This window comes from Carcharhinus amblyrhynchos, unplaced genomic scaffold (genome assembly GCF_965287045.1).
Source record: "Carcharhinus amblyrhynchos unplaced genomic scaffold, sCarAmb.v2.hapA scaffold_39, whole genome shotgun sequence".
In the NCBI taxonomy this organism is placed as follows: Eukaryota; Metazoa; Chordata; class Chondrichthyes; order Carcharhiniformes; family Carcharhinidae; genus Carcharhinus; species Carcharhinus amblyrhynchos.
This window is the reverse complement of record NW_027649780.1, coordinates 3551005-3574913: the sequence shown is the minus strand read 5'-3', so window position 1 is coordinate 3574913 and position 23909 is coordinate 3551005. Positions and strand designations below refer to the sequence as shown.

General features: G+C 45.6%; 1 protein-coding gene and 1 non-coding gene across 3 annotated transcripts in view; both read right to left on the bottom strand.

Moving 5' to 3' along the window:
* LOC145363606 (uncharacterized) overlaps positions 1 to 5334 on the bottom strand; it is a 30172-nt gene extending 24838 nt beyond the window's left edge. Inside the window, exons 1-3 of one of the 2 annotated variants that reach the window (XM_080218790.1) lie at positions 5317 to 5334; positions 4393 to 4503; positions 4030 to 4183 (exon numbers count right to left, since the gene is read on the bottom strand). In XM_080218790.1, the coding sequence (XP_080074916.1) occupies positions 4030 to 4141 (112 nt within the window). In that variant the 5' untranslated portion in view covers positions 4142 to 4183; positions 4393 to 4503; positions 5317 to 5334. Of the gene's footprint in view, positions 1 to 4029; positions 4184 to 4392; positions 4504 to 5154; positions 5214 to 5316 lie in introns of those variants that run through there. The other variant, XM_080218789.1, reaches the window with a different exon arrangement.
* A 4045-nt stretch (positions 5335 to 9379) lies between these two features.
* Positions 9380 to 9452, bottom strand: trnav-cac (transfer RNA valine (anticodon CAC)). The gene has a single exon. It is a non-coding gene; the product is annotated as a tRNA-Val (tRNA).
* Between the last annotated feature and the right edge of the window lie 14457 nt (positions 9453 to 23909).

Below are 23909 nucleotides of genomic sequence, written 5' to 3'. Positions count from 1 at the left end.
GAAATTCCTCCTTATCTCATAGAATCCCCACAGTACAGAAGGAGGCTATTCAGCACATCGAGTTTGTACTGACCACAATTCCACCCAAACCAATTCCCACAACCCCATACATTTACCCTGTTAGTCTCCCCGACATTAGGTTCAATTTTAGCACAGCCAATCAATCTAACCCGCACATCGTTGGACTGTGGGGAGAAACTTGAGGCCAGAATGGGATCCAGACCCCTCGGTCCTGAGGCAGCAATGATAACCACTGTGCCACCTCAGTTTTAAAGGAGCAGGCCTCCACTCTGAGATTGTGCCCTCGAGTTCTCATCTCTCCTACTAGTGGAAACATCCTCTCCACATTCACTCTATCTAAGCCTCACAGTATTCTGTAAGCTTCATCCTTCTGAACTCCATCGAGTATAGATCCAGACTCCTCAACCACTTCTCAGATGACAAACCCTTCATTCCTGGGATCATTCTTGTGAACGTCCTCTGGACCCAGTTCAAAGCCAGCACATTCTTCCTTTGGTATCGAAAGCTGCTTACAATATTCCAAATGGGGTCTGAGCAGAGCCTTATACATCCTCAACAGTACATCCTTGCTCTTGTATTATAGCCACCTAGAAATGATGACATTGAATTTGTCCAACTGAACCTGCACATTAACGATGAGAGTCCTGAACCAAAACTCCCAAGCCCCTTTGTGCTTTAGATTTCCAAAATCTTTTCCCATTTAGAAAATAGTCTACGCTTATATTCTTCCTACCAGAGCATAAGATCGCACTTTCCACATTGCATTCCATCTGCCACATCTTTGACCACTCTCCTAGTCTTTCCAGTTCCTTCTGCAGTCTTTCCACTTCCTCAACATTACCTGTTCTTCTCCAAAGTGTAACCTCTTATTTATTGTCCCCCTCCCCCATCCTCTGATGTGAACCATCCTCCAGTGGCTGAGCCAGGATGGAGCCGTTGACCTGGGCCCTGTTCCCGGGAGGGAGAAGCCCCGCAGCTGCAAACCAGGGAGCTGACAATGAGTCTGAAGCGGATTCACAAAGTGTTTCCAGACCCTCCCAGCCACTGCCAAACGCTGACTCTGCTTCTCCGGGACAAACAAGTGCCAAGGACAGCTTTGACACTGCGCATGCTCCACATCACAATGCCCAGGCACTGATTGATGGTAGCTCCGGACCAATAGGAAGAGGGGGCAGGACTGGAGGACCGAAAGGGAGCGGCTGGTCCTCCAACCAATCGGAGTGAATGAGGGCTGGAGGACCGAGCAGGAGCAGCTTTTCTCTTTTGCTTCTCAGTAAGGGAAGTTAGCAGGGATGGCAGTGCAGGCAGTGCAATGTTCCTCCTGTGGGATCTATGACGTGAGGAACACCATTAATGTCCCAGCTGAGTACACCTGCAGGAAGTGCACCCAATTCCAGCTCCTTGAAGACCATGTTAGGGAACGGGAGCTGGAACTGGATGAACTCAGGATCATTCGGTAGGCAGGGACAGTTATAGGAAAAAAACTACACAGAGGTAGTTACTTGTAGAGATGAAGATACTGGAACACTCTGCAGAGTTCAGGTCTCCTTACCCAGAGAATTGCCCCAGAGGACAAGTAACAAACATTTACCTGACTGCCTCCTGGGCTGACAGAACTGTGCAATGAGGAGAGATTCAGCAGAATTGGTCTTTACTCTCTGATCTGATAGTAACCTCAAATCTTCATCCTGCAGACCTCCAATAACCTTTCACCCCCTTGCTTACCAAGGATCTAACTACCTAAACCTTAAAATATTCAAAGCCTCTTCTTCTACACTTTTTCAGGAAGAGACTTCCAAAGTCAGTCCGCCTTGTTGTCCAACGAGGGGCATACACGTGATGGGTCATACAAGGGCTGCTCTTGGATGTTCGAGAGTAGCCTAGTACTTCATATCATTAGTGTACGCTTAAACTGGACCAGATGCTGGGCAACACGACAGCTCAGTGACTATCACTGTTTGCTGTGCAGACACATGGATTTGGGCCAGTGTCTGTGGAAGTTTGCGCATTCTCCCCGTGCTTGCGTGGGTTTTCTCCGAGTGCTCCGGTTTCCTCCCACACCCCAAAGATCTGCTATTAGGCTGATTGGAAGTAATAAATTGTCCCTAAATTAGTTTTCCCTCAATGTGGAATGCCATAAGCATAGATAAGGGTCATGGGTGGAGGGGGGACTGGTAATGTTAAAATGGCAGTGCGGGCTTGTTGGGCTGAAGGGCCTGTTTCCTGGGCTGTTCTTTGTTCTTTGACTCACAACACTTGGGGAAAAATTCCCACTTCTACTTTAAATGGGTGACGCTTTAGTTTTAAAATCCGTGACCCCTAGTTCTAGATTATCCCACAAGAGGAAACATCCTCTCACCCCTATTAAGACCCTACAGGATCAAACCGCCACTTAGTCTTCTAAACTCCAGCGGATACACTCCTAGTCTGTCCAACCATTCCTCATCAAACAGCCCATCCATTTCAAGAAGTCTCACGTCACTAGGTCAACGTCCAATGGGTTCATTTGGATGCTCATCACGAGCTTTCGGAGCACTGCCCTTCCTCCGGTGAGGAAGGATTCCAAAGAAACCTGTTGGTCTTTAACCTGGTGGTGTGAGACTTCTTAACGGTGCATACCCCAGTCAAACACCGGCATCAATGTATCATTTCAGATATTGGTCTTGTGAACCTTCTCTGAACTGTCTCCAGCAAACTTACACCCTTCCTTAAACAAGGTGACCAATACTGTGCACAGTACTCCAGATGTGGCCTCACTAGTGGTCTGTACAACTGAAGCATAACCTCCCTGATTCTGTATTTAATTCCCTTCATAACGAATAATAACATTCTATTATCCTAATTATATGCTGTACTTGCATATGTTGTGATTTATGTAATAGAACATCCAGAATGCCTCTGGATTTCTGAGCTCTGCAACCTCTCACCATTTAGACAAAATGCTTCTTTTTCATTCTTCCTGCTGAAATGAACAATCTCACATTTATCCACATTCTACTCCATTTGTCAGTTACTTCCCACTCACTTAACGTTTCTGTCGTTTTGAACCCTCCGTACGTCATCACAATTTACTTTCCCATCTATCTTTGTGTCATCGGCAAATTTGCCAACCATCCCTTCATCCAGTTATTTATATAAATTTTTGATTCCTTGCCCAAAATTTGATTCCCTGTCTACTATTTAGTTTTAAAATGTTTTCCACGGTACTGGTGTCAGTGCCCCATGAACCAGAACCCCCCCTCCCCTGCCCACACCAGTCTTTGAGTCACTCATTCATCTCTCTGATCGGATTTGTCCTAAGACAATTCGTAAGTGTGGCCGCACTTGGAGTACTGTGTGCAGTTCTGGTCCCCGCATTACAAGAAGGATGTGGAGGCGTTGGAGAGGGTGCAGAGGAGGTTTACTAGGATGTTGCCTGGTATGGTGGGGGGGTCCTATGAGGAGAGACTGAGGGATTTAGGGTTGTTTTCATTGGAAAGAAGGCGGCTAAGAGGGGATCTTATTGAAACATATAAGATGATTAGAGGTTTAGATAGGGTGGATAGTGATAGCCTTTTTCCTCGGATGGAGAAAGCTAGCACGAGGGGGCATGGCTTTAAATTAAGGGGGGGTAGCTACAGGACGGATGTCAGGGGTAGGTTCTTTACCCAGCGGGTGGTGAGGGATTGGAATGCCCTGCCTGCTGCAGTTGTAAATGCGTCTAGTTTGGGGGTGTTTAAGAGATCTCTGGATAGGTTTATGGACGAAAAGGGATTGGTATAGGCTAGTGGGTCATTGTTTTTGTTACTGGTTGGCGCAACATCGTGGGCCGAAGGGCCTGTTCTGCGCTGTAATGTTCTATGTAAGTAGTTAAGGTAATTATCCACGTTATGAACGTTGAGGTCCTGCTTCAGAATGTGTTACCTAGGTCCTCATACTAACCTTCTTCTATGTCCTGCCTATGACATTGGTACCTACATGGACCACAGTGAATGGGCTTCTCAGCTGCAGATTCAATACAACGCTCACTTGATGACATGGACGTCAAGGTCGATATGGATCTCCAGGCCATCATGCACACCATCATGGTAGGGTGGATGGAGATGGTGTTGCCAGCCATGTACATGATGAACAGATTCATGGGCAGCTGTTTCAGTGGGCCCAAGGCGATGTCGCAGCAGTGCTGAAAACAGAAAGTGAGCAGGGTATCAGTAAAGGGAATCGGTTTGGGGAGTCCATGTACTGATCTCATCCCCAGGCTTGGGAGTAATGATTAACACAATAAGTCCCTTTATCACACAGGCTGCTATGGTCTAGCAAGGCACTTCGCCACTATGGACGAACCCAGGCATTGTCAGCCACATACCAAGGACACATTCAAATCTAACTTACTTTCTCAACTCGGATCCGGTCTGTTTCTTGGACGCAGATGTCCGGCAGCTGTTTATCCGAATATGCGACGGCATGGGGAGATGTCCTGGCCGCTCTGTTTGATCACGGCTCCTATGAGAAACAGAAAACAAAAATTGGTCACCCTTTCAAGACCTTCTTTAAAGAGGGAGTCTGTCTGTTGAGGGAACAATGTAGTGACAATAGTGTCAGCGTGGTATAAAGCTTGGGCAAACCTCAGACACACACTGCCATTGCGTGTGCCCAACTGCCACGGGAATGGACGGCCGCAGGAGTGGACTAGTGTCAACTGATAGTCAGGGCGCCAATACCTGGCCCTCCATTTAGGGACAAAGTGCCAAATCACCAGATGTACCAAATTGTATCTTGGAAACAAACACTGCGGAACATTGAGAGAGATCCAGTGCAGCACCCCGGCTCTGGAAATAAGCAATCGTTTCTCCAACCACCACTGCAGTTGGCACCTGATCAGGTGGAGGGGCTGAAACCAAGATGGCATCTCATGGTCATGACCTGGGGGAAAGATGCCAAGTTGGGTCTGAGTGATTTCTGGGCAATTTAAGGGGCTGCTTTGTGCTGAGAAGCTCGATGAGGGGTAAAAGAGGCTTGAAAAACCCGGGGGTGGGAAGTTTTGGGTTGGTGCACATCCCCCGGGTCAGGGTGCGGTGGCCTCCCCGCGGGAGAGGCGGGCTAGCCCGGCTTGCCTCCTACTCGAGCCCCCGGCTCCCCGCGCGGCCTCCGCACCTGCTGCTACCGCCGCCGCTCAGGTTGTGCAAGCGCGTGCAGTTGGCAAGCCCCGCCCCTGCAGCCATAGCAACGCCGCCGACCGTTAACTGCCTCCCCCCGCCTTTCAAATCTGATTCCGATCCGAGGAAGAAGCCGAGCGCTTCCTACGACAAATCACACCCTCTGCAATGCGCATGTGCGGTCCCAACAACCTCAGCGTGCTGCGTGCACCGCCCAAAGCCCCGCCTCCACATCGTCGCCATCTTTGTTAGGGGCACATCTGTTCCGACTCTTCACCTTCTGTCCAAATGGAGCACGTTTGCCCAGCACAAAGATGGAATCATCTGATATTTGCAATATTGGGTCTAGATGACACTTTGTTAAAGCAAAAAGAAAGTGGGAGATATTTATACTGCAGGGTGAGGGAATGAAAGATGAGCCATAGCTACAGAAACCAGGGAAAATCTGCTAATAACTGCCCACATTCTTTCTGAGGACAGCCATTTCAGCAGCAGGGACTCAGGTTCTTTTCTCAGCTTGAGTGACTGTGAGGTGTCTGCACACTCTCCAGGTGCTCCTGTTTCCTCCCACACACCATATTTTTCTTCTCATGAAAATCCAATGTTTCTGATCACCCGTGAACGAACTTGAGGCCCAGGCCAGAGTGAATAAATAAATGCGAAAAACTGTGGATGCTGGAATCTAAAACATAAACTGAAAATGAACCACTCTGGCAAATGCATCATTCTCAATCTATTTTACTAGATATTTGTTTCATTATTCAACATTTAACATCAATGCATTTATTTATTATGCATCTCCTCATTCTGAATTCAATACCTCTGACATATGCAGCATTGAATTGCAAATATGACTGACCAACGAAACAGATCGAATTGCTGGTTAATGCACACCCCATGATGCTTCTTTGAGATTAACCACAGTCAATTTATAAACAAAATCAAATCTTTAGTGGGAAGAGATTTAAGAATGATCAGTTGGTTTATTCTGGGTGTGAAATATTCTGGCGCCTAAATCCCATTCATCTATAGGAAAGTCCAGTAGATCTGCACTGAGCCGCGATTTCCTCATCAGCATTAATGGTTTGCATAGAACACAGAACACTACAGCACAAACAGGCCCTTCGGCCCACAAGTTGCGCCAATCACATCTATACCCACCAAGCCATAGATATCTTTATTTATCCTTATATCTTTATTATGAAAATGGATTTTATAAAGATGTTTCTGTGCAAATGTGCACCACTTCCTCTAGTTCAGTTACAGTATCACTAGTGTCTGTCTTTATGAGCACACACTCATAAACTATTAGACATGCTTCAGATGGTGATTAACTATGTTAGTCTACATGTATAAACTTATGGATTGAACAAGTTGTGAATACATGAACGGTGTTAAAATGCAAACATTTCTTTCCTGCAACTTTCCTGCATTATGCAGCATGTCTGATTTTCCTGAAAACATTTGAGACCGAGGTCAAAAGAAAGACAATATAGCTGCAACATTGAGAATTGGATAATGTTCAGCAAATAACCGAAATCGTGCATACTTCCTTAAATGATAAAATTTCTGTTTGGATTTGAAGTAGGGACATCTCACCTGTTGGGCAAACATGACAACCACTGCACTAGAGAAACAACCAGCAGTTAGGTGCAGCCAATTGACCTGTCTGCAAGGTTCAACTCTGCTGTGCTGCTGCAGGTTCTCATGGTTAGACTATCCAGCAGTATCCATTACAAGTCCACCAACTCCCACAGTTATCTTGACTGCACCTCTTCACACCCCACATCCTGAAAGGGCTCCATCCAATTCTCTCCATTCTTTCACCTCCAATGCATCTGTTCTGATGATACCACTTTCCTAAATAGTGTTCAGGAAATGTCTTCCTTCTTCACCAGTTGTGGTTTTCCACCCACTGTTGTTGACAGGACTCTTGACCATGTCTGACCCATCTCCCGGCCACTCCTCCCATTCCCTCCCCTCCCTCCCAGAACCAGGACAGGGTTCCCTTTGTCTTCACTTTTCACCAGAGCAGCCACCGCATTCAAAGGATCATCCTCTGCCATTGATGCCAATTGCAGCACGATGCCACTACCCAACACATCCTCCCCTCAATCACTGCCCCCCCCGCCTCCCAGCATTCCACAAGTTCATTCTCTCTGGGATACCCTGGTCCATTCCTCCATCCCACCCAACATCCTATTCCCTACCCATGGCACCTTCTCATGCAATAGTAAAAGGTGCAACACCCTGCCGCTTTACCTCCTCCTTGTTCGCCTCCCGGGTTTGAAACACCCCTTTCAGGTGAAGCAGGGCTTCACAGGCACCTTTTTTCAATCTGTCCTATTCAATTTGCTGCTACCAATCCAGTCTACTCTACACCGGACAGACCAAACACAAATTGGGTGACCACTTTGTTGGACACCTTCAGTCCGTCTGCAAGCAGGACCCAGACCTCCCTATCACTTGCCACTTTAACACACCACCCTGCTCTCCTGCCCACATGTCCGTCCTTGGTCTTCTGCAATGTTCCAGTGAACCCCAATGCAAATTAGAGGAACAGGACCTCAGGTTCTGTTCGGGCACTTTACAGCCTTCCAGACTGAACATTGAGTTCAACAACTTCAGAGCATAACTCTCCCCTCCATCTTCACCCCATTTCCATTTATTTTATTACATTTTGTTTATTCTTTTCATCTCATTCATCCATTTGATCATACTTCTTTCGAAATTCCATTTTTCAACTTCTTCATTCCTGCTGTCCTTATTGACCGCACCCACCCACCCTTCCCTCTCCATTCAGGACAAACCATCTATCCCTCTGCTCTACCATTCTGATTAACACTTTTCACACCAATTCCTTTGTCCACTTACAGCACCCCCTTCACATAAATCTTATCTGATTTTCTTTGCTCCTGGCTCTGATGAAGGCTCATCCAAAATCGAAACGTTGTCTAGTAACTCAACACGTGTTTCGTTATTCGATATTCAATATTAACGCAACTATTTAATACATACATCTTCATTCGGAGTTGAATATCTCGGGAATATGCAACGTTGAATTGCAAACATGACTGACCAATAAAAGAAATCGAGTCACTGGGTAATACAAATCCCATGGTGCTTATTTGAGACATGCAGCTTTTAACATAGAACATAGAGAACATAGAACATTACAGTGCAGAACAGGCCCTTCGGCCCACGATGTTGCGCTGACCAGTTAAAAAAAAACAACAACAGTGACCCACTAACCTAAACCAATCCCTTTTCGTCCATAAACCTATCCACGGATCTCTTAAACGCCCCCAAACTAGGCGCATTTACAACTGCAGCAGGCAGGGCATTCCAATCCCTCACCACCCTCTGGGTAAAGAACCTACCCCTGACATCCGTCCTATAACTACCCCCCCTTAATTTAAAGCCATGCCCCCTCGTGCTAGATTTTTCCATCAGAGGAAAAAGGCTATCACTATCCACCCTATCTAAACCTCTAATCATCTTATATGTTTCAATAAGATCCCCTCTTAGCCGCCTTCTTTCCAGCGAAAACAACCCCAAATCCCTCAGTCTCTCCTCATAGGACCTCCCCTCCATACCAGGCAACATGCTGGTAAACCTCCTCTGCACCCTCTCCAAAGCCTCCACATCCTTCCTGTAATGTGGGGACCAGAACTGCACACAATACTCCAAGTGCGGCCGCACCAGAGTTGTGTACAGTTGCAACATAAACAATATCAAATATCTTTAACGGGAAAAGATTTAATAATGATTTGCTAGTTATACTTGATCCTCTTTGCTCTGTGTGTGAAACATTCTGGCGCCTAAACCCTGATCATCTCTCGGAAAGTCCAAAAGATCTACACTGAGTTTTGATTTACTCATCAGCCTGAGTGATTTTTCCCCCATTTCTTTATTATGAAGAACAATTTTTAAAATACGCTTCCAGGAAATGTGCGCCATTTCCTCTAGTTCCGTTGCAGTTTCACTTGTGTTTGTCTTTATGAGCACACACTACTACTACACATGTTTCAGATGGCGATTAACTATGTTAGTCTGCACTTATAAACCCATTAAATCCTGTTGTGGACTGAACAAACTGCTGATATGCGCACGGTGTCAAAGTACAAACCTTTGTTTCCTCATTGCGTCTTAAAATAGAGCATTTCTGATTTTACTGCGAGCATACAAAACTTCCCTCACACGAAATGAAAAACTTCAGTGAATGTTTCTGCCCAGTTTCGAACTGGGGACCTTTCGCGTGTGAGGCGAACGTGATAACCACTACACTACAGAAACAACTGATAGTACAGTGCCGCCAATTGGCCTGACCACAATGTTCAACTCGACTGTGTCGCTGCAGGTTCTAATGGTTACACTGAGAGCCCATGTCACTTAATAGAGGACAAAAACCCTTTCTTTCAACCTGATTTCTCAACTTACTTTGAACTCTAACATTTAAAAGCTGTCATCTGGCAAATGTCTAAGGGAGAAATGACTTCTGCTCAATCATTAATGCCACATTTTTATCTTCCTTCGAATAATTTCTAGTTCTACCCAGTATTTGTTCGCTGTTCAATGTTGAATATTAATATATTTTTATTAATTGCATATCTCTTTATTCTGAATGAAATATCTCTGGAATAGACAACACTGAATTGCAAACATGACTGCCCAACAAAAGAAATCGATTCGCTGGGCAATACACATGCCATGGCGTTTAATTGAGATTCACCACAATCAGCTTTTAAACAGAATCAGGAGTCTTTAAAGGGAAGAGATTTAAGAATGATGTGTGAGTTATACTTGGCCCCTCTTTATTCTGTGTGTGAAACACTCAGGCGTCTAAATCCCGTTCAGCTATAGAATAGTCCAGTAGATCCGCACTGATAAGGGTGGTGAATCTCTGGAATTCTCTGCCCGTTGAAGTGGTGGAGGCTGCCTCACTGAATATATTTAAGTCACGTGTAGATAGGTTTCTGATAAGTAAGGGGATTAAGGGTTATGGGGAGAAAGGGGAAAAGTGGATCTGATCCACTTCAGATCAGCCATGATCTTATTGAATGGCGGGGCAGGCCCGAAGGGCTAGATGGCCTACTCCTGCTCCTATTTCTTATGTATGTTCTTATTCCTGATTTACTCAACTATCAGTGTGGTTTTCCCTATTTCTTTACTCTGAAGAATAATGATTCCCGCAATGTGTGCCATTTCCTCTAGTTCAGTTACAGTTTCACTTGCCTTTTTGAGCGCACAATACTTTGGGACATGGTTCAGGTGGTGATTAAGTTTGTTAGTCTGCATGAGCAAAGCCATTAAATTCTCTTGTGAACTGAATGAGTTGCTGATATGTCCACGGTGTCAAAACCAGAACATCTTTTTTTCCTCTCATCGCGTCAGAAAAACACAAGATCTCTGACTTTACTGAAAGATTTGAACGCTGAAGTCATAGCAAATACAACATTGCTTTAATATCGAGTTTCGGATAATGTTCAGCAGCAAATTTAAATTGTGTAAACTTCCCTCAACCTTAATGAGCAAACAATAATAACAGTCCGTCACGGTTTTGAACTAAGGACATCGCATGTGTGAGGTGAATACAATCACCGCTACACGACAGAAACTACTGGTTTCCATGAGACCCTTTTGAAATGTTGCAACACTCATTGGGAAAGCTGTAGACATTTTGATCCAAGAATGAGTGAAAATAGTTGCCAATGGCAGAGAACAATAAAAGACCCTTCGACCCATCATGCCGATGCCAATTATTTTATGACAAGTACCAAACTGATACATTGGTGCGGGCTTGATGGGCCAAAGAGCCTTTTGCTCTGCTGCACTGTTCTATGTTCTCATTTCAATTTCCTCCTCTCATTTCATGAGGCTGATTTGTCTCCCTTTCAAGTCATTGTCCAATCCCCATTTGAAGAAGGAGTTGCTGTGGAATCCATGTACATTTTGCTTTCAGTAACAACGTTTCCCTGGCCCAATGGCCGGAAGTATTGGGTATAACATCCCGATATAGTTTTCAATGTAAACATATATTCATTCATGCAATTGATTTCATATGGATTTTACAAAACGGGTTTAATCGGATGAAGCATCTCCGCATTATTTCTGAATTGTATATAACGTAATTACATTAGGTAGCACAGTGGTTAGCACTGCTGCTTCACAGCTCCAGGGTCCTGGCTTCGATTCTCGGCTTGGGTCACTGTCTGTATGGAGGTTGCACATCTTCCTCGTGTCTGCATGGGTTTCCTCCGGGCACTCCGGTTTCCTCCCACAGTCCAAAGATGTGCGGGGTTAGGTTGATTGGCCATGATAAGAAATTGCCCCTTAGTGTCCAGGATGCGTAGGTTAGAGGGATTAGTGGGTACAATATGTAGGGATATGGGAGTAGGGCCTGGGTGGGATTGTGTTTGGTGCAGACTCAATGGGCCGAAGGGCCTCTTTCTGTACTGTAGGGTTTCTGTGATTCTACATTAACTCCACAGCTTTCCATAGCGTATGGAATGTAACAGAAAAGAACTGAATCACTTCCACCTGAAGCAGCCTCCTTGTGTTGTCCTCCTATGTCCCGAACATCTGATCTGACAACCTCGAGAATGGGTTGGGAATCTGTCTTACCTCCACTGACCTCACACGGGGTGTCACAGTGGCACAATGCTGCCTCACAGTGTCATGTACCCGAGCTCGATTCCTGGCTTGTGTCTGTGTGGAGTTTCCATGTTGTTCCTGTGTCTGCGTAGGTTTCCTCTGGGTGCTCTGGTTCCCTCCCACAGACCAAAAGTGCTGGTTAGGTAAATTGCAACGCTAAAATTCTCCCTTAGTGTACACGAACAGGCACCAGAGTGTGGCAACTGGGGATTTTCACAGTAATTTCATTGCAGTATTAATGTTATCCTACTTGTGATACCAATAAATAAACTTTAAACATGACACCGACATACAGAATATGTTTGGCTGTGAAAATAAATACATCCATTATTGCTTATTCTCCAAAAGGGTCCACTATCGAGTCATCAATTAATGATCACCATTGATGAGAAATAGATTTCTGACTATTCCTGTTGTTAAAATGGACAGTTCTATCCCGACGAGTATCTAACATCCACATTGCCACACTGACATGTCCCCAGGGAATTCCAGTTCAGGATGTTTACTCTGGAGTTGGTAGGTTTTTGACATTTTCAATGGATGCACTTCTCTTCAGTGTGTCAGTGTTAACCTGTTTGCTTATCTTTCTTGGAGGATGTTTATGTGTGAGACAATTAATATAAATGACAAAATCTGTGGACCCAGCACTGATCCTTGAGTGAACATTTAGTTACCTCACAATAGATCTGGTGAGATTTAACCCTATGCAACAACCTACCATGCAGTACCTTGTCAAAGGCCTTGCTAAAGTCTAAGCAGACAACATCAACTGCACTGCCCTCATCTACCTTCTTGGTTACCCCTTCAAAAAACTCTACCAAATTTGTGAGACATGATTTCCCACTCACAAAGCCATGCTGTCTGTCCCTAATCAGTCATTGCCTCTCTAAATGTTTATAGATCCTGTCTCTCAAAATACCTTCCAACAACGTACCCACCTAAGCTGTGAGGCTCACTGGCCTGTAGTTCCCAGTCTTTTCCCTGCGGCCCTTTTTAAACAAATGCGTAACATTTGCCACCCTCAAATCTTCTGGCAACTCACCTGTGACAATCAATGATTCAAATATCTCTGCTAGGGGACTTCCCAATTTCCTCCCTAGCCTCCCACAATGTCCTGGGATACCCTTCATCAGGTCCCGGGATTTATCTACCTTGATGCACTTTAAGAACATATAAGAACATAAGAACATAAGAAATAGGAGCAGGAGTAGGCCATCTAGCCCTTCGAGCCTACCCCGCCATTCAATAAGATCATGGCTGATCTGTCGCTGCTCAGTTCCACATTCCCACCCTCTCCCCATAACCCTTAATCCCCTCTCTTATCAAAAACCCATCAACCCGCGTCTTAAAAATATTTAGCGAGGCAGCCTCCACCACTTCAAGGGGCAGAGAATTCCAGAGATTCACCACCCTTTGAGTGAAGAAGTTCTTCCTCAACTCCGTTCTAAACCGCCACCCCCCCCTTCATCTTGAGGCTGTGCCCCCTAGTCCTACTGTCCTTTCTGAGCGGGAAGAGTCTCTCCACCTCTATCCTATCCATCCCATTCATCATCTTATACGTCTCAATGAGATCTCCCCTCATTCTTCTAAACTCTAACGAGTACAAGCCTAGTTTATTCAGCCTCTCCTCATAGCTCAACCCCCTCAACTCCGGTATCAGCCTAGTAAACCTCCTCTGCACTCCCTCCAAGGCCAAAATATCCTTGCGTAAGTACGGCGACCAAAACTGCACACAGTACTCCAGCTGCGGCCTCACCAGTGCCCTGTACAGCTGCAGCTATAAGCTTTAAGACACTTCCTTCTCTGCAATACTTACATGACTCAAGACATCACTATTTCCCCAAATTCCTTAACATCCAGGCTTTTCTCAACAACAAATACTGATTAGAAATATTTAGGATCTCACCTAACTCTTGTCTGGTCCGCACATCGATGACCTTGTTGATCCTTAACAGGCCCTACTCTCTCCCTTGTCACTCTTTTGCTCATTAAATATTTGTAGAAGATATTTGTATTCACCAGTAGTTCACAATGTAGTCAACTTACTGAAGGGAGCAGCGACAGCTGTGGGGATTGTGCTTTCGCAAACTGGAACGCTGTGTTTTTTTAAAAAAAGAAACACTTATTTATAAAATATCTGAAAGAACATTACACAATATTTCAAAATGGCCTTAACGGCAAGTGCAATAACATTCAAGTTTTCGACAATGAAGCCGTTGCACTCCATGTACAATTAAAGAACCATGCAGAACTTTTCGGAACGGTCTTTACAGAAAGTGCAGTGGCGTTTAGGTTTCCGACACAGCTAATTTTGCACTCTGATGTGCTTCGACGCATTCACTAAAACATTACAAAACGTTGCAAAATGGTCATTTCAGAAAGGGCAATGATACTGAAGTTATGTTCAGTGCAATCAATGGAACATAATACATGTTTCAAGGTCATCAATGCCCAGGAAGGACAATGCCATTTAGGTAGTCTACATTGAACAAGTTGCACTCTGAGGTGTTTCAATAGAATTGCGAAAAAATATAATATTCACTGCATTCATCCAATGTGAGTCCTTCGGCACAAGGGGCTCAGACTGAGTTCTGTTCCCCACCCCCCCCCCCCCCCCCCAGTTCACAATGACTGAAAGGCCTCAGACAGCGGGGTTTCCCCCATTGAGCCTTTGCAGCAGCTGCCCCAAGGTTTGGTGCGTCCATCAATAGGTAGTCCTGCGCCCGGGAATGTGCAACACTCGATCAAAGACAATTCATTACACATGAAGATCAACCCGTTTCGAGAAGGCAAGGAGTATATTCTACCGAGTTGAAGATTCTCCAACAACAATCGGTGCTTTTCTTGGTTTGCCTTCCTGGGAACAGCCCTGGGTCAGAATTCTTCCTCACAAGAGTTGCTCAAGATGATCCTCGACCAATTGAAAAACTTCTCATCTCCTCGGGATATAAATGCATATCTTAACCGCTACGTTCGGGTTTTGTGTCTCGGTGACTCTTGCCACAGTAACACGTTGGCTCTATTCTCTCGCCACAGATGCTGTCAGACCTATTGAAATTTTCCAGCATTTTCTGTTTTTGTTTCATATTCCAGCATCCGCAGTATTTTGCCTGTTATGTATCGTACTCCATGGCAGTGAACGCAGGGGTAGGACGAGGGAGCTCTATCTGGCGAAATTCCCTGGGAAATAACCGAATTCTCAAATTACTGACGGATGTTCTTGCATGGCCATGCCCATTAATCTTGTTTATCTGACTGCATAATATACGTTAATGCAGATCAGCCGATGCACTAGAAGTTCTACAGGTTTACTATAACTCCTGGTGATCCATCTTTTATCTTCGTATCCCAGCAACGTTGGATCAATAAATCTCATTTTTCATCAATGGGAAAGCACAAAGTTCCCGATGTGGCCTCGAGTTTTGAACACCCCCGCGTAGAGAGGATGAGGCTATGACGCCAGCTTCTGTCAATCTGCTGCACACCGTTTTATTTGAAAGCTCCGATTTTGCTGTTGTAAAAGATGTGTTTGTCATATCTTAACTACTAAGCTACTACCATTGAATAATCGCCTCTCCTGGAGAATTGCTCCAAAATGGAGATTGGGAGCAATTGCAAACAGAACTTTTATCCAACGGGAGAGAGCAGGAGGTGTGGATTGGTGCAGCGGTTGGGAAGGGGTGGTGGTGAACGGGGGAGAGAGATCGAGAGAGAGAGTGCGAGGTAGAGAGAGAGAGAGAACGAAGGTCAGAGACAGGGGGCGTTAGAAGGATAGATAAAACGCAGGGCAGAGACAGACGAAGAGAAGACGGACACACGGATTAAGGCAACGTGGCAAAATCAGAGAAAATAATCTGTCCAGAACTAACACTGATTCGTGCCACTTGCCATCAGTTCTGAGAAGACAGCTAACCAAGTTGCTGGCTAAAGGAAGTCCCTCAATTTCAGGACCTGTGAAGTTTTTTTTCCCTGTTGGAGTTTACTCTTTTTTAACATCAGGTTGATGCTGCTCCGGATTTCAAATATATTATTTAAATTGAACTCCAAACCAGACACCATGCGCTCCCTGGGTTCCTTACTGATAATATTAAACCAAAACATTTGCGGATGCTGGAATCTGAAACAGAAACAGTAATATGCTGGAAATTCCCAGCAGGTCTGACAGCATCTGTGGAGAGAAAGTGGAGCCAAAGTCTCGAGCTGACGAAGGGTCATCCAGACTCGAAACATCGGGTCTATTCTCTCTCCGCAGATGCTCTCAGGCCTGCTGAGATTTTCCAGCATTTTTTCTGCTTTTGTTCCTCACTGATATTAATGGCCTTTCTGCCCGGTGATTCGATGTTTAAATGAAGAAAATAAATTCCAAGTGTTATTTTCACTCCCAGATGTTTGATACATCCCGTGTTTTGTTGCAGAACCCAGTGGTGACGACTCTGCGCCCGGGGATCAATCTGAATTCAGGGTTCTCCAAGCACAGAGAATAATGCTGCATTGGAAATACTCCACAGCTATTCTCCCTTCTCCGTCCCTGTACCCCAGCGAAACTCCGAGATATTTCATGAGGATTTATAGCTCGGAGGATGTGGAAAAATATTGCCTACTTTGTGCAAAGGAACAATGTCCCTCACACATGTCACCAAGTCGCTTCTCTCCCATACTGCCTCGTGTGTCTGCTGCAGAGATGGAGCGGACACCGAAAAATAAAACACCCCACTAACAGTTCCAGTTAGTGATCAGCAGAGGGCGGGCTCACACTGAACAGCGGAAATAATAAGTGAAAGTAAGAGAAGTGTATTATAATACAGAGCCAAGGCACTCACCAAGGTGAGTTAGTGGTGTGTAGGCTGACATGTTGTCTTTGGTGTTGACCAATTGTTTCCTATGGGCCTTCCAACATATTTTATGGCTCACTTGTCTTACTTCTGAGGATTCCGTAAATGTCTGTATAAGCTGTGCATATTTATTGATGTCGTTTCTTTTAATCCACAGGCGATTCGGTCCGCCTTGTTGTCCAACAAGGGGCAAACACGCGGTGGGTCGTGCGAGGGCTGCTCTTGGATGTTGCTTCGAGAGTTGCCTAGTGCTTCACGTCGTTAGTGTGTGCTTAAACTGGACCAGCTGACGGGCAACATGACAGCTCAGTGACTATCACTGTTTGCTGTGCAGATACATGGATTTGGGCCGGTGTCTGTGGGAGTTTGCACATTCCCCCCGTGCTTGCGTGGGTTTTCTCCGGGTGCTCCGGTCTCCTCCCACACCCCAAAAACGTGCTCTTAGGCTGATTGGTGTTAACAAATTGTCCCTAAATTAGTCTTCCCTCAATCTTCCCCAATAGGTGTAGACAAAGGTCATGGGTAGAGGAAGGCAGTCATAATGTTAAGACGGCGACGCGGACTCGTTGGGCCGAAGGGCCTGTTTCCCGTGCTGTGTTGTTCTTTGTTCTTTGTTGTTTTGTTCTAGTCTTTATTGGCCAGCCCTTTCCCATCTCCCCCTTCTGTTTCTCGGTCCATTTGATCCCAGTCGTTACAGGGCGTGTGTTTGTGATCAGAATGCTTTTTTGCTAATATTACTGAATTTCCCCAAATACCACAGTCATTTCTAGCGTAATAGTAGAGTTTTGTTGTTGCCTGACACCTCTTATGGTCCAGAGTCTCTGCCTTACCGTAACTGGACAAGGATTTTCTTCTGATATGATCAACACCACCTTGCCCCTATTAATTATACCCCAGTTCAGTGTTCTTCCATTTACTCACAGTCACCTCACCAGACGGGGAATTGTGGACAAAACATGTCGCACATTTTCTCTCCGTTCGCAAGTATGGATTGAATCACAAAATTAAACTCACTACCGTTCTTTTTCTTATTTTTCGGGTTTGAATTTGGAGATTCTGTCACTCAGCCACTGTCCTTATCAGTGATCGGTGGATGTGTACGCCCAGATCCCTCTGCCTCTCGATACTCCTAAGGGTTCTACCTTTTCTGCATAATTCCGACATGCATTGGATCTTCTAAAATGCATTATCACACACTTGTCCAGATTAAACTTCATCTGCCATTTTTTCCGCCCAAGTCTCTCACCAGTCTATGTTTTGCTGTAGCGTCTAACAATCCTCTTCACTCTCCGCAAATTTTGCATCGTCTGTGAACTTACCTATCATACCAGCTACATTTTCCTCCAAAACATTTATATATGCCAAGAATAACAAAGGTCCCAGAACTGATCCCTGTGGAACACCGCCAGTCACAGCCTTCCAGTCAGAAAATCACCCCTCTACTGCTTCCCTTCGTCTTCCATGGCCAGGCTACTTCTGTATCCACCTTCTTGCAGAGAACATAAGGTGCATTCGCAGTTTCCCCTTCGGCATATTTTGTATTAAGTTAAAAATTTGTATTTTTATGTACATATAAATCACCTCCTAGTGGCGTGTCTGGGTCGCAGCTTCAGTCACTTTCTCCATTTCTAAGCAGTTGTTTGTTCTTTTTCCTTAAAATAAACGGTGGGGGGTCGGGCTGTTGGTCACGGCCCGTCCTTCCCCGGCGCTGCTGCTGAACGTTCAGTCTAAGAGCTGCAGCCAACATGTGACACTGTGTACATAGATCCCTGAAAGTTGGGAATCAAGTAGATAAGGTTGTTAAGAAGGCGTACGGTGTCTTGGTGTTTATTGGTAGGGGGATTGAATTTAGGAGTCGCAGCGTCATGTTGCAACTGTACACAACTCTGGTGCGGCCGCACTTGGAGTACTGTGTGCAGTTCTGGTCCCCACATTATAGGAAGGATGTGGAGGCTTTGGAGAGGGTGCAGAGGAGGTTTACCAGGATGTTGCCTGGTATGCAGGGGAGGTCCTATGAGGAGAGACTGAGGGATTTGGGGTTGTTTTCACTGGAAAGAAGGCGGCTAAGAGGGGATCTTATTGAAACATATAAGATGATTAGAGGTTTAGATAGGGTGGATAGTGATAGCCTTTTTCCTCGGATGGAGAAAGCTAGCACGAAGGGGCATGGCTTTAAATTAAGGGGGGGTAGTTATAGGACGGATGTCAGGGGTAGGTTCTTTACCCAGAGGGTGGTGAGGGATTGGAATGCCCTGCCTGCTGCAGTTGTAAATGCGCCTAGTTTGGGGGCGTTTAAGAGATCTATGGATAGGTTTATGGACGAAAAGGGATTGGTATAGGCTAGTGGGTCATTGTTTTTGTAACTGGTCGGCGCAACTTCGTGGGCCGAAGGGCCTGTTCTGCGCTGTAATGTTCTATGTTCTATGTTCTATGTGTGAGAAGCAGCAGGAGCTGGAGGGATTGTCGCAGTGGCCCCTGGCGCCAGGAGGGGAAACAGGGAAAGCAGAGTCTCTACCCAATGACTTCCCCCAGTTCAGTTGTTCAGTGACACAGGGAACTGCTTCAAATCGAATTTTTAGCTTCTCAGATCCACCCCCTCCCCACCCCCGTCCGCCAATCCCTCCAGTCCAATCCCACCCTCGACTCATCTTTCGATCCATCCCTTCCTCCTTCCCTACATCCCTTCATGTGTCCCTCCCTTCACACATTCAGTCTGCACAGCAGCTTCCGTCTCATTCCCCTAGTTTGTTTTCCACCCTTTATCACACCGATCCTTCTCCCACGTACTTCACACCATAACATTATAATACAAACTTGATAATTTCTCCAATTTGACATTTGTTCAGGCGGACAGACAGCAGAAAAATTATCATTACACCCCCCCCCCCCCCCATCCTGGGCTATGGTGATACATTTATACATTATCTCATTTCACAATAAAACCCACACACCGGTTTTGAAGTTTGCTTCCGTTATTACTGTTGTACCCAAAAGGTTAAGTAAAGTGAAATTGACTTAATGGTCTCTGTCTCTGTGTTTGTCAAACTGTCTGTAAGAATGTGGTTTTGTGTGTGTCTGTGTGTTTGTGTGTGTGTCTGTGTGTGTGTTTGTGTGTGTGTGTGTCTGTGTGTCTGTGTGTGCGTGTGTGTGTGTTTGTCTGTGTGTGTGTCTGTGTGTGTGTGTGTGTCTGTGTGTGCGTGTTTGTGTGTGTCTGTGTGTGTGTGTCTGTGTGTCTGTGTGTGCGTGTGTGTGTGTTTGTCTGTGTGTGTGTCTGTGTGTGTGTGTCTCTGTGTTTGTGTGTGTGTGTGTGAGTGAGTGTGTGTGTATGTACTTCTGGAAGTATGTGTTTTTACTTTATTTGATTTGATTTATTATTGTCACAAGTATTAGTATACAGTGAAAAGTATTGTCTCTTGTGCGCTATATAGACAAAGCATACCGGACATACAGAACAGTAAGAAGTCTCACAACGCCACGTTAAATTCGAAGATGTTTATTTGGAATCACGAACTTTCGGAGTGCTGCTCCTTCATTAGGTGAGTGGAGAGGTAGGTTTTACAAACACAGAATTACACCTACATAGAGAAGGAAAGGAGAAAGTGCAGAACGTAATGATACAGTCTTAGCTAGGATGCAAAAAAGATCAATTTAATTAAAACATTCTTAAAGAGTTCGGAAGAGTTAGAATAGAGTTTTAAAAGCATAGACTAAGAGTAAAAGATAGCATTAGAGAGATGCTGGGCACAGTTTACAATAAGTCGCCATGGCCCGACTCCATCTTGATTTTTTTGGTTTGTCTCTGCGTTGATCTGAAGTGTTTGAGTGTGTTTGTTTTTGTCTGAGTGTTTATGTGTGTGTCCTTGTGTACGACTTTGCTTGTGTCTATTTGTCTGCAGTCGCGTTGCTGTTTTTGCCTGAGGCTGCGTGTGTGTGCCTGTGTATGTTTGCTTGTCTGTTCATGTGTGTATATGTGTGTGTATGTGTGTGCGTGTGCGCGTGTGTGTGTTATGCTGAAAATCGGACCTCTCAGGGACAAAGGAGGTGAATTATGCTTAGAGCCCAAGGAAGTAGGTGAGATCCTAAATGAATACTTTGCATCAGTATTCGCAAATCAGTATTGTGTGTGTGTCCGTGGGTTGTATGTCTGTGTGCGTGTATTTGTGTGTTTGCCTGACCGTTTGTGTACATGTTTGCGTGTGTATTCGTGTCTGATTGTCTGAGTGTTTACGCGTGTTTACCTGAGTGTGTGTGCATGTCTGAGTGTGTGTTTTTCTGTGTGCGTGTTTGTTTGAGTGTGTGTAAGTGCGTGTGTGAGAGTATGTGTGCGTAAGACAGAGTGAGTGAGAGAGAGACAGAGAAAGAGAGAGAGAGACAGGCAGAGAGATATTGCTCACTAAACCCCACAACTGCAAGGTTCTGGTCTTACCGATGGGACTCGCCGGCTCTGAAACACTTCCAGTAGCTCCTGCTCATCGTCCGTATTAACTATTCCAGCGCTGAACTCATCGGTTCAAATCTACACCACGCATGAGAACAGATTGATTTCGCTGCCCTGAAACCGTCGAAACAGCCCAGAATGTGCTTTTCTCGTTCCTTTTGAATTCTGTAGTTGCATTTTTGGTTCTTGCTGTTTGCAACTTGGGTTGTTTTATTTTCTGCACCTCAGATCATCCAGAGGAAAAACAGACAGAATGGTGACATCCGCCTGTTCCCGCTGTGTAATGGGCAGTCATGGTGTGGAGATGCCGGCGTTGGACTAGGGTAAACACAGTAAGAAGTCTGACAACACCAGGTTTAAGTCCAACCGATTTATTTCAGTGGATGCCTTGGTGGTTATTTTCCAGACGTCGCTGGATTCCGGGGAAGTGCCGGAAGATTGGAAAACGGCTAATGTTACGCCGTTGTTTAAGAAGGGTGCCAGGCAAAAGGCGGGGAATTATAGGCCGGTTAGTTTAACGTCTGTTGTAGGTAAAATGTTAGAATCCGTCATCAAGGAGGAAATAGCGAGGCATCTTGAGGGGAACTGCTTGATAGAGCAGACGCAGCACGGTTTCGTTAAAGGGAAGTCGTGTCTGACAAATTTACTGGAGTTCTATGAGGATGTGTCTAGGGCGGTGGATAGAGGAGAGCCGGTGGATGTGGTCTTTCTTGATTTTCAGAAGGCGTTTGACAAGGTACCTCACAAGAGGTTATTGCAGAAGGTCAGGGGGCATGGAGTTGGGGGTAGGGTGTTAGCGTGGATAGAGGACTGGTTGTCAAATAGGAGGCAGGGAGTGGGGGTCAATGGGTGCTATTCGCATTGATGGATGGTGACTAGTGGAGTGCCCCAGGGGTCGGTGCTGGGGCCTCAGCTATTTACCATTTATATAGATGATCTGGAGGAGGGAACCGAGTGGAGGGTGTCGAAATTTGCTGATGACACCAAGATTGGGGGGACGGCAAATTGTGGGGAGGGTGGTGAGAGTCTACAGAAGGATTTAGATAGGCTGGGCGAATGGGCCAGGAAATGGCAAATGGAATTTAATGTTGGCAAGTGTAAGGTGGTCCACTTTGGTAGGAATAATGGTAGGAAGGATTATTACTTACGTGGAGAAAAACTGCAGCAGGCGACGGTGCAGAGGGACCTCGGGGTCCTTGTGCATGAGTCGCAAAAACCCAGCCTGCAGGTGCAGCAGGTGGTCAGGAAGGCGAATGGGATGCTGGCCTTCATAGCGAGGGGGATTGAATATAAAAGTAGGGAGGTCTTGCTACGGCTGTATAGGGCATTGGTGAGGCCGCAGCTGGAGTACTGTGTGCAGTTTTGGGCGCCGCACTTACGCAAGGATATTTTGGCCTTGGAGAGAGTGCAGAGGAGGTTTACTAGGCTGATGCCGGAGTTGAGGGGGTTGAGCTATGAGGAGAGGCTGAATAAATTAGGCTTGTACTCGTTAGAGTTTAGAAGATTGAGGGGAGATCTCATTGAGACGTATAAGATGATGAATGGGATGGATAGGATAGAGGTGGAGAGACTCTTCCCGCTCAGAAAGGACAGTAGGACTAGGGGGCACAGCCTCAAGATAAAGGGGGGGGCTGTTTAGAACGGAGTTGAGGAGGAACTTCTTCACTCAAAGGGTGGTGAATCTCTGGAATTTTCTGCCCGTTGAAGTGGTGGAGGCTACCTCGCTAAATATTTTTAAGACGCGGCTTGATGGGTTTTTGATAAGAGAGGGGATTAAGGGTTATGGGGAGAGGACGGGAATGTGGAACTGAGCCACGACAGATCAGCCATGATCTTATTGAATGGCGGGGCAGGCTCGAAGGGCTAGTTGGCCTACTCCTGCTCCTATTTCTTATGATCTTATGAAGCTTTCGTCAGGTGACGAAGAGGTGAACCTCGAAAGCTTGTGAGTTTACTATCAAATAAATCGGTTGGACTTAAACCTGGTGTTGTCAGACTTCTTAATGGGCAGTCAGCAGCGGGCGGACGTAGGGACATCTGGACATTGAAACAGAAATGTTCATGTATTCATATAGGTTGCTCAGTGATTAATTCAGCACTGAACAACACATTTGGAAGGTGGAGATCGTAAGACAGTGACCATGTCACTGAAGTGTCCCAGACTAATATTATGGGCATACGGTTTCATTTCAACTCCCTACCCAGCACCCTCAGTGCACCGAGTCCTTATATTCCTTCAGGAAGGAAATCCGCCTACAACCTGGGCTATGTGTGAGACAAGACCTAGAGGAATGTGGCCAACATTTAACTACCTTCTGAAACATTCAGTTAGACAAGAGGCTGCAGCAACCACGTGAGGCGGAAGAATTAAAAAAAACTCTTCATCTCTTACATCTTGCAGCCCTCGTGTAAAAACATCAACCTGAAACTTCAACTCGGTTTCTCACTTGCACAGTTGGCATGATGCAAGCAGCGTTTTCCTGTTTTTTTTTGTCTGAAATGCCTTTTACTTTCATGCTGGTTTCTTCCCTGAAAATAAATGTGTGCCTCATTTCGAGAATTCCAGCTCACAGCCTGCTTTCATCCCCGGTCTCCCTGCCTCCGAGTCCCTCCTCAGCCTGCTGCAATTCTCCAGTGACACCTCAAGGGAACTCTTTAAAAATCAGGAGTCGCACATTTAGTAGCGAGAAGAGCAGAAAGGTTTTCCTCTCAGAGGGTCATGCGTCCCTGGAAGTCCCTTCCCGAGAAGGCAGTGGAAGCAGAGTCTTTCATTTTTGTTAGAAGGCAGAAGAAGCTAGATTCTTACTAACCAAAGAGATTGGGAGGTTA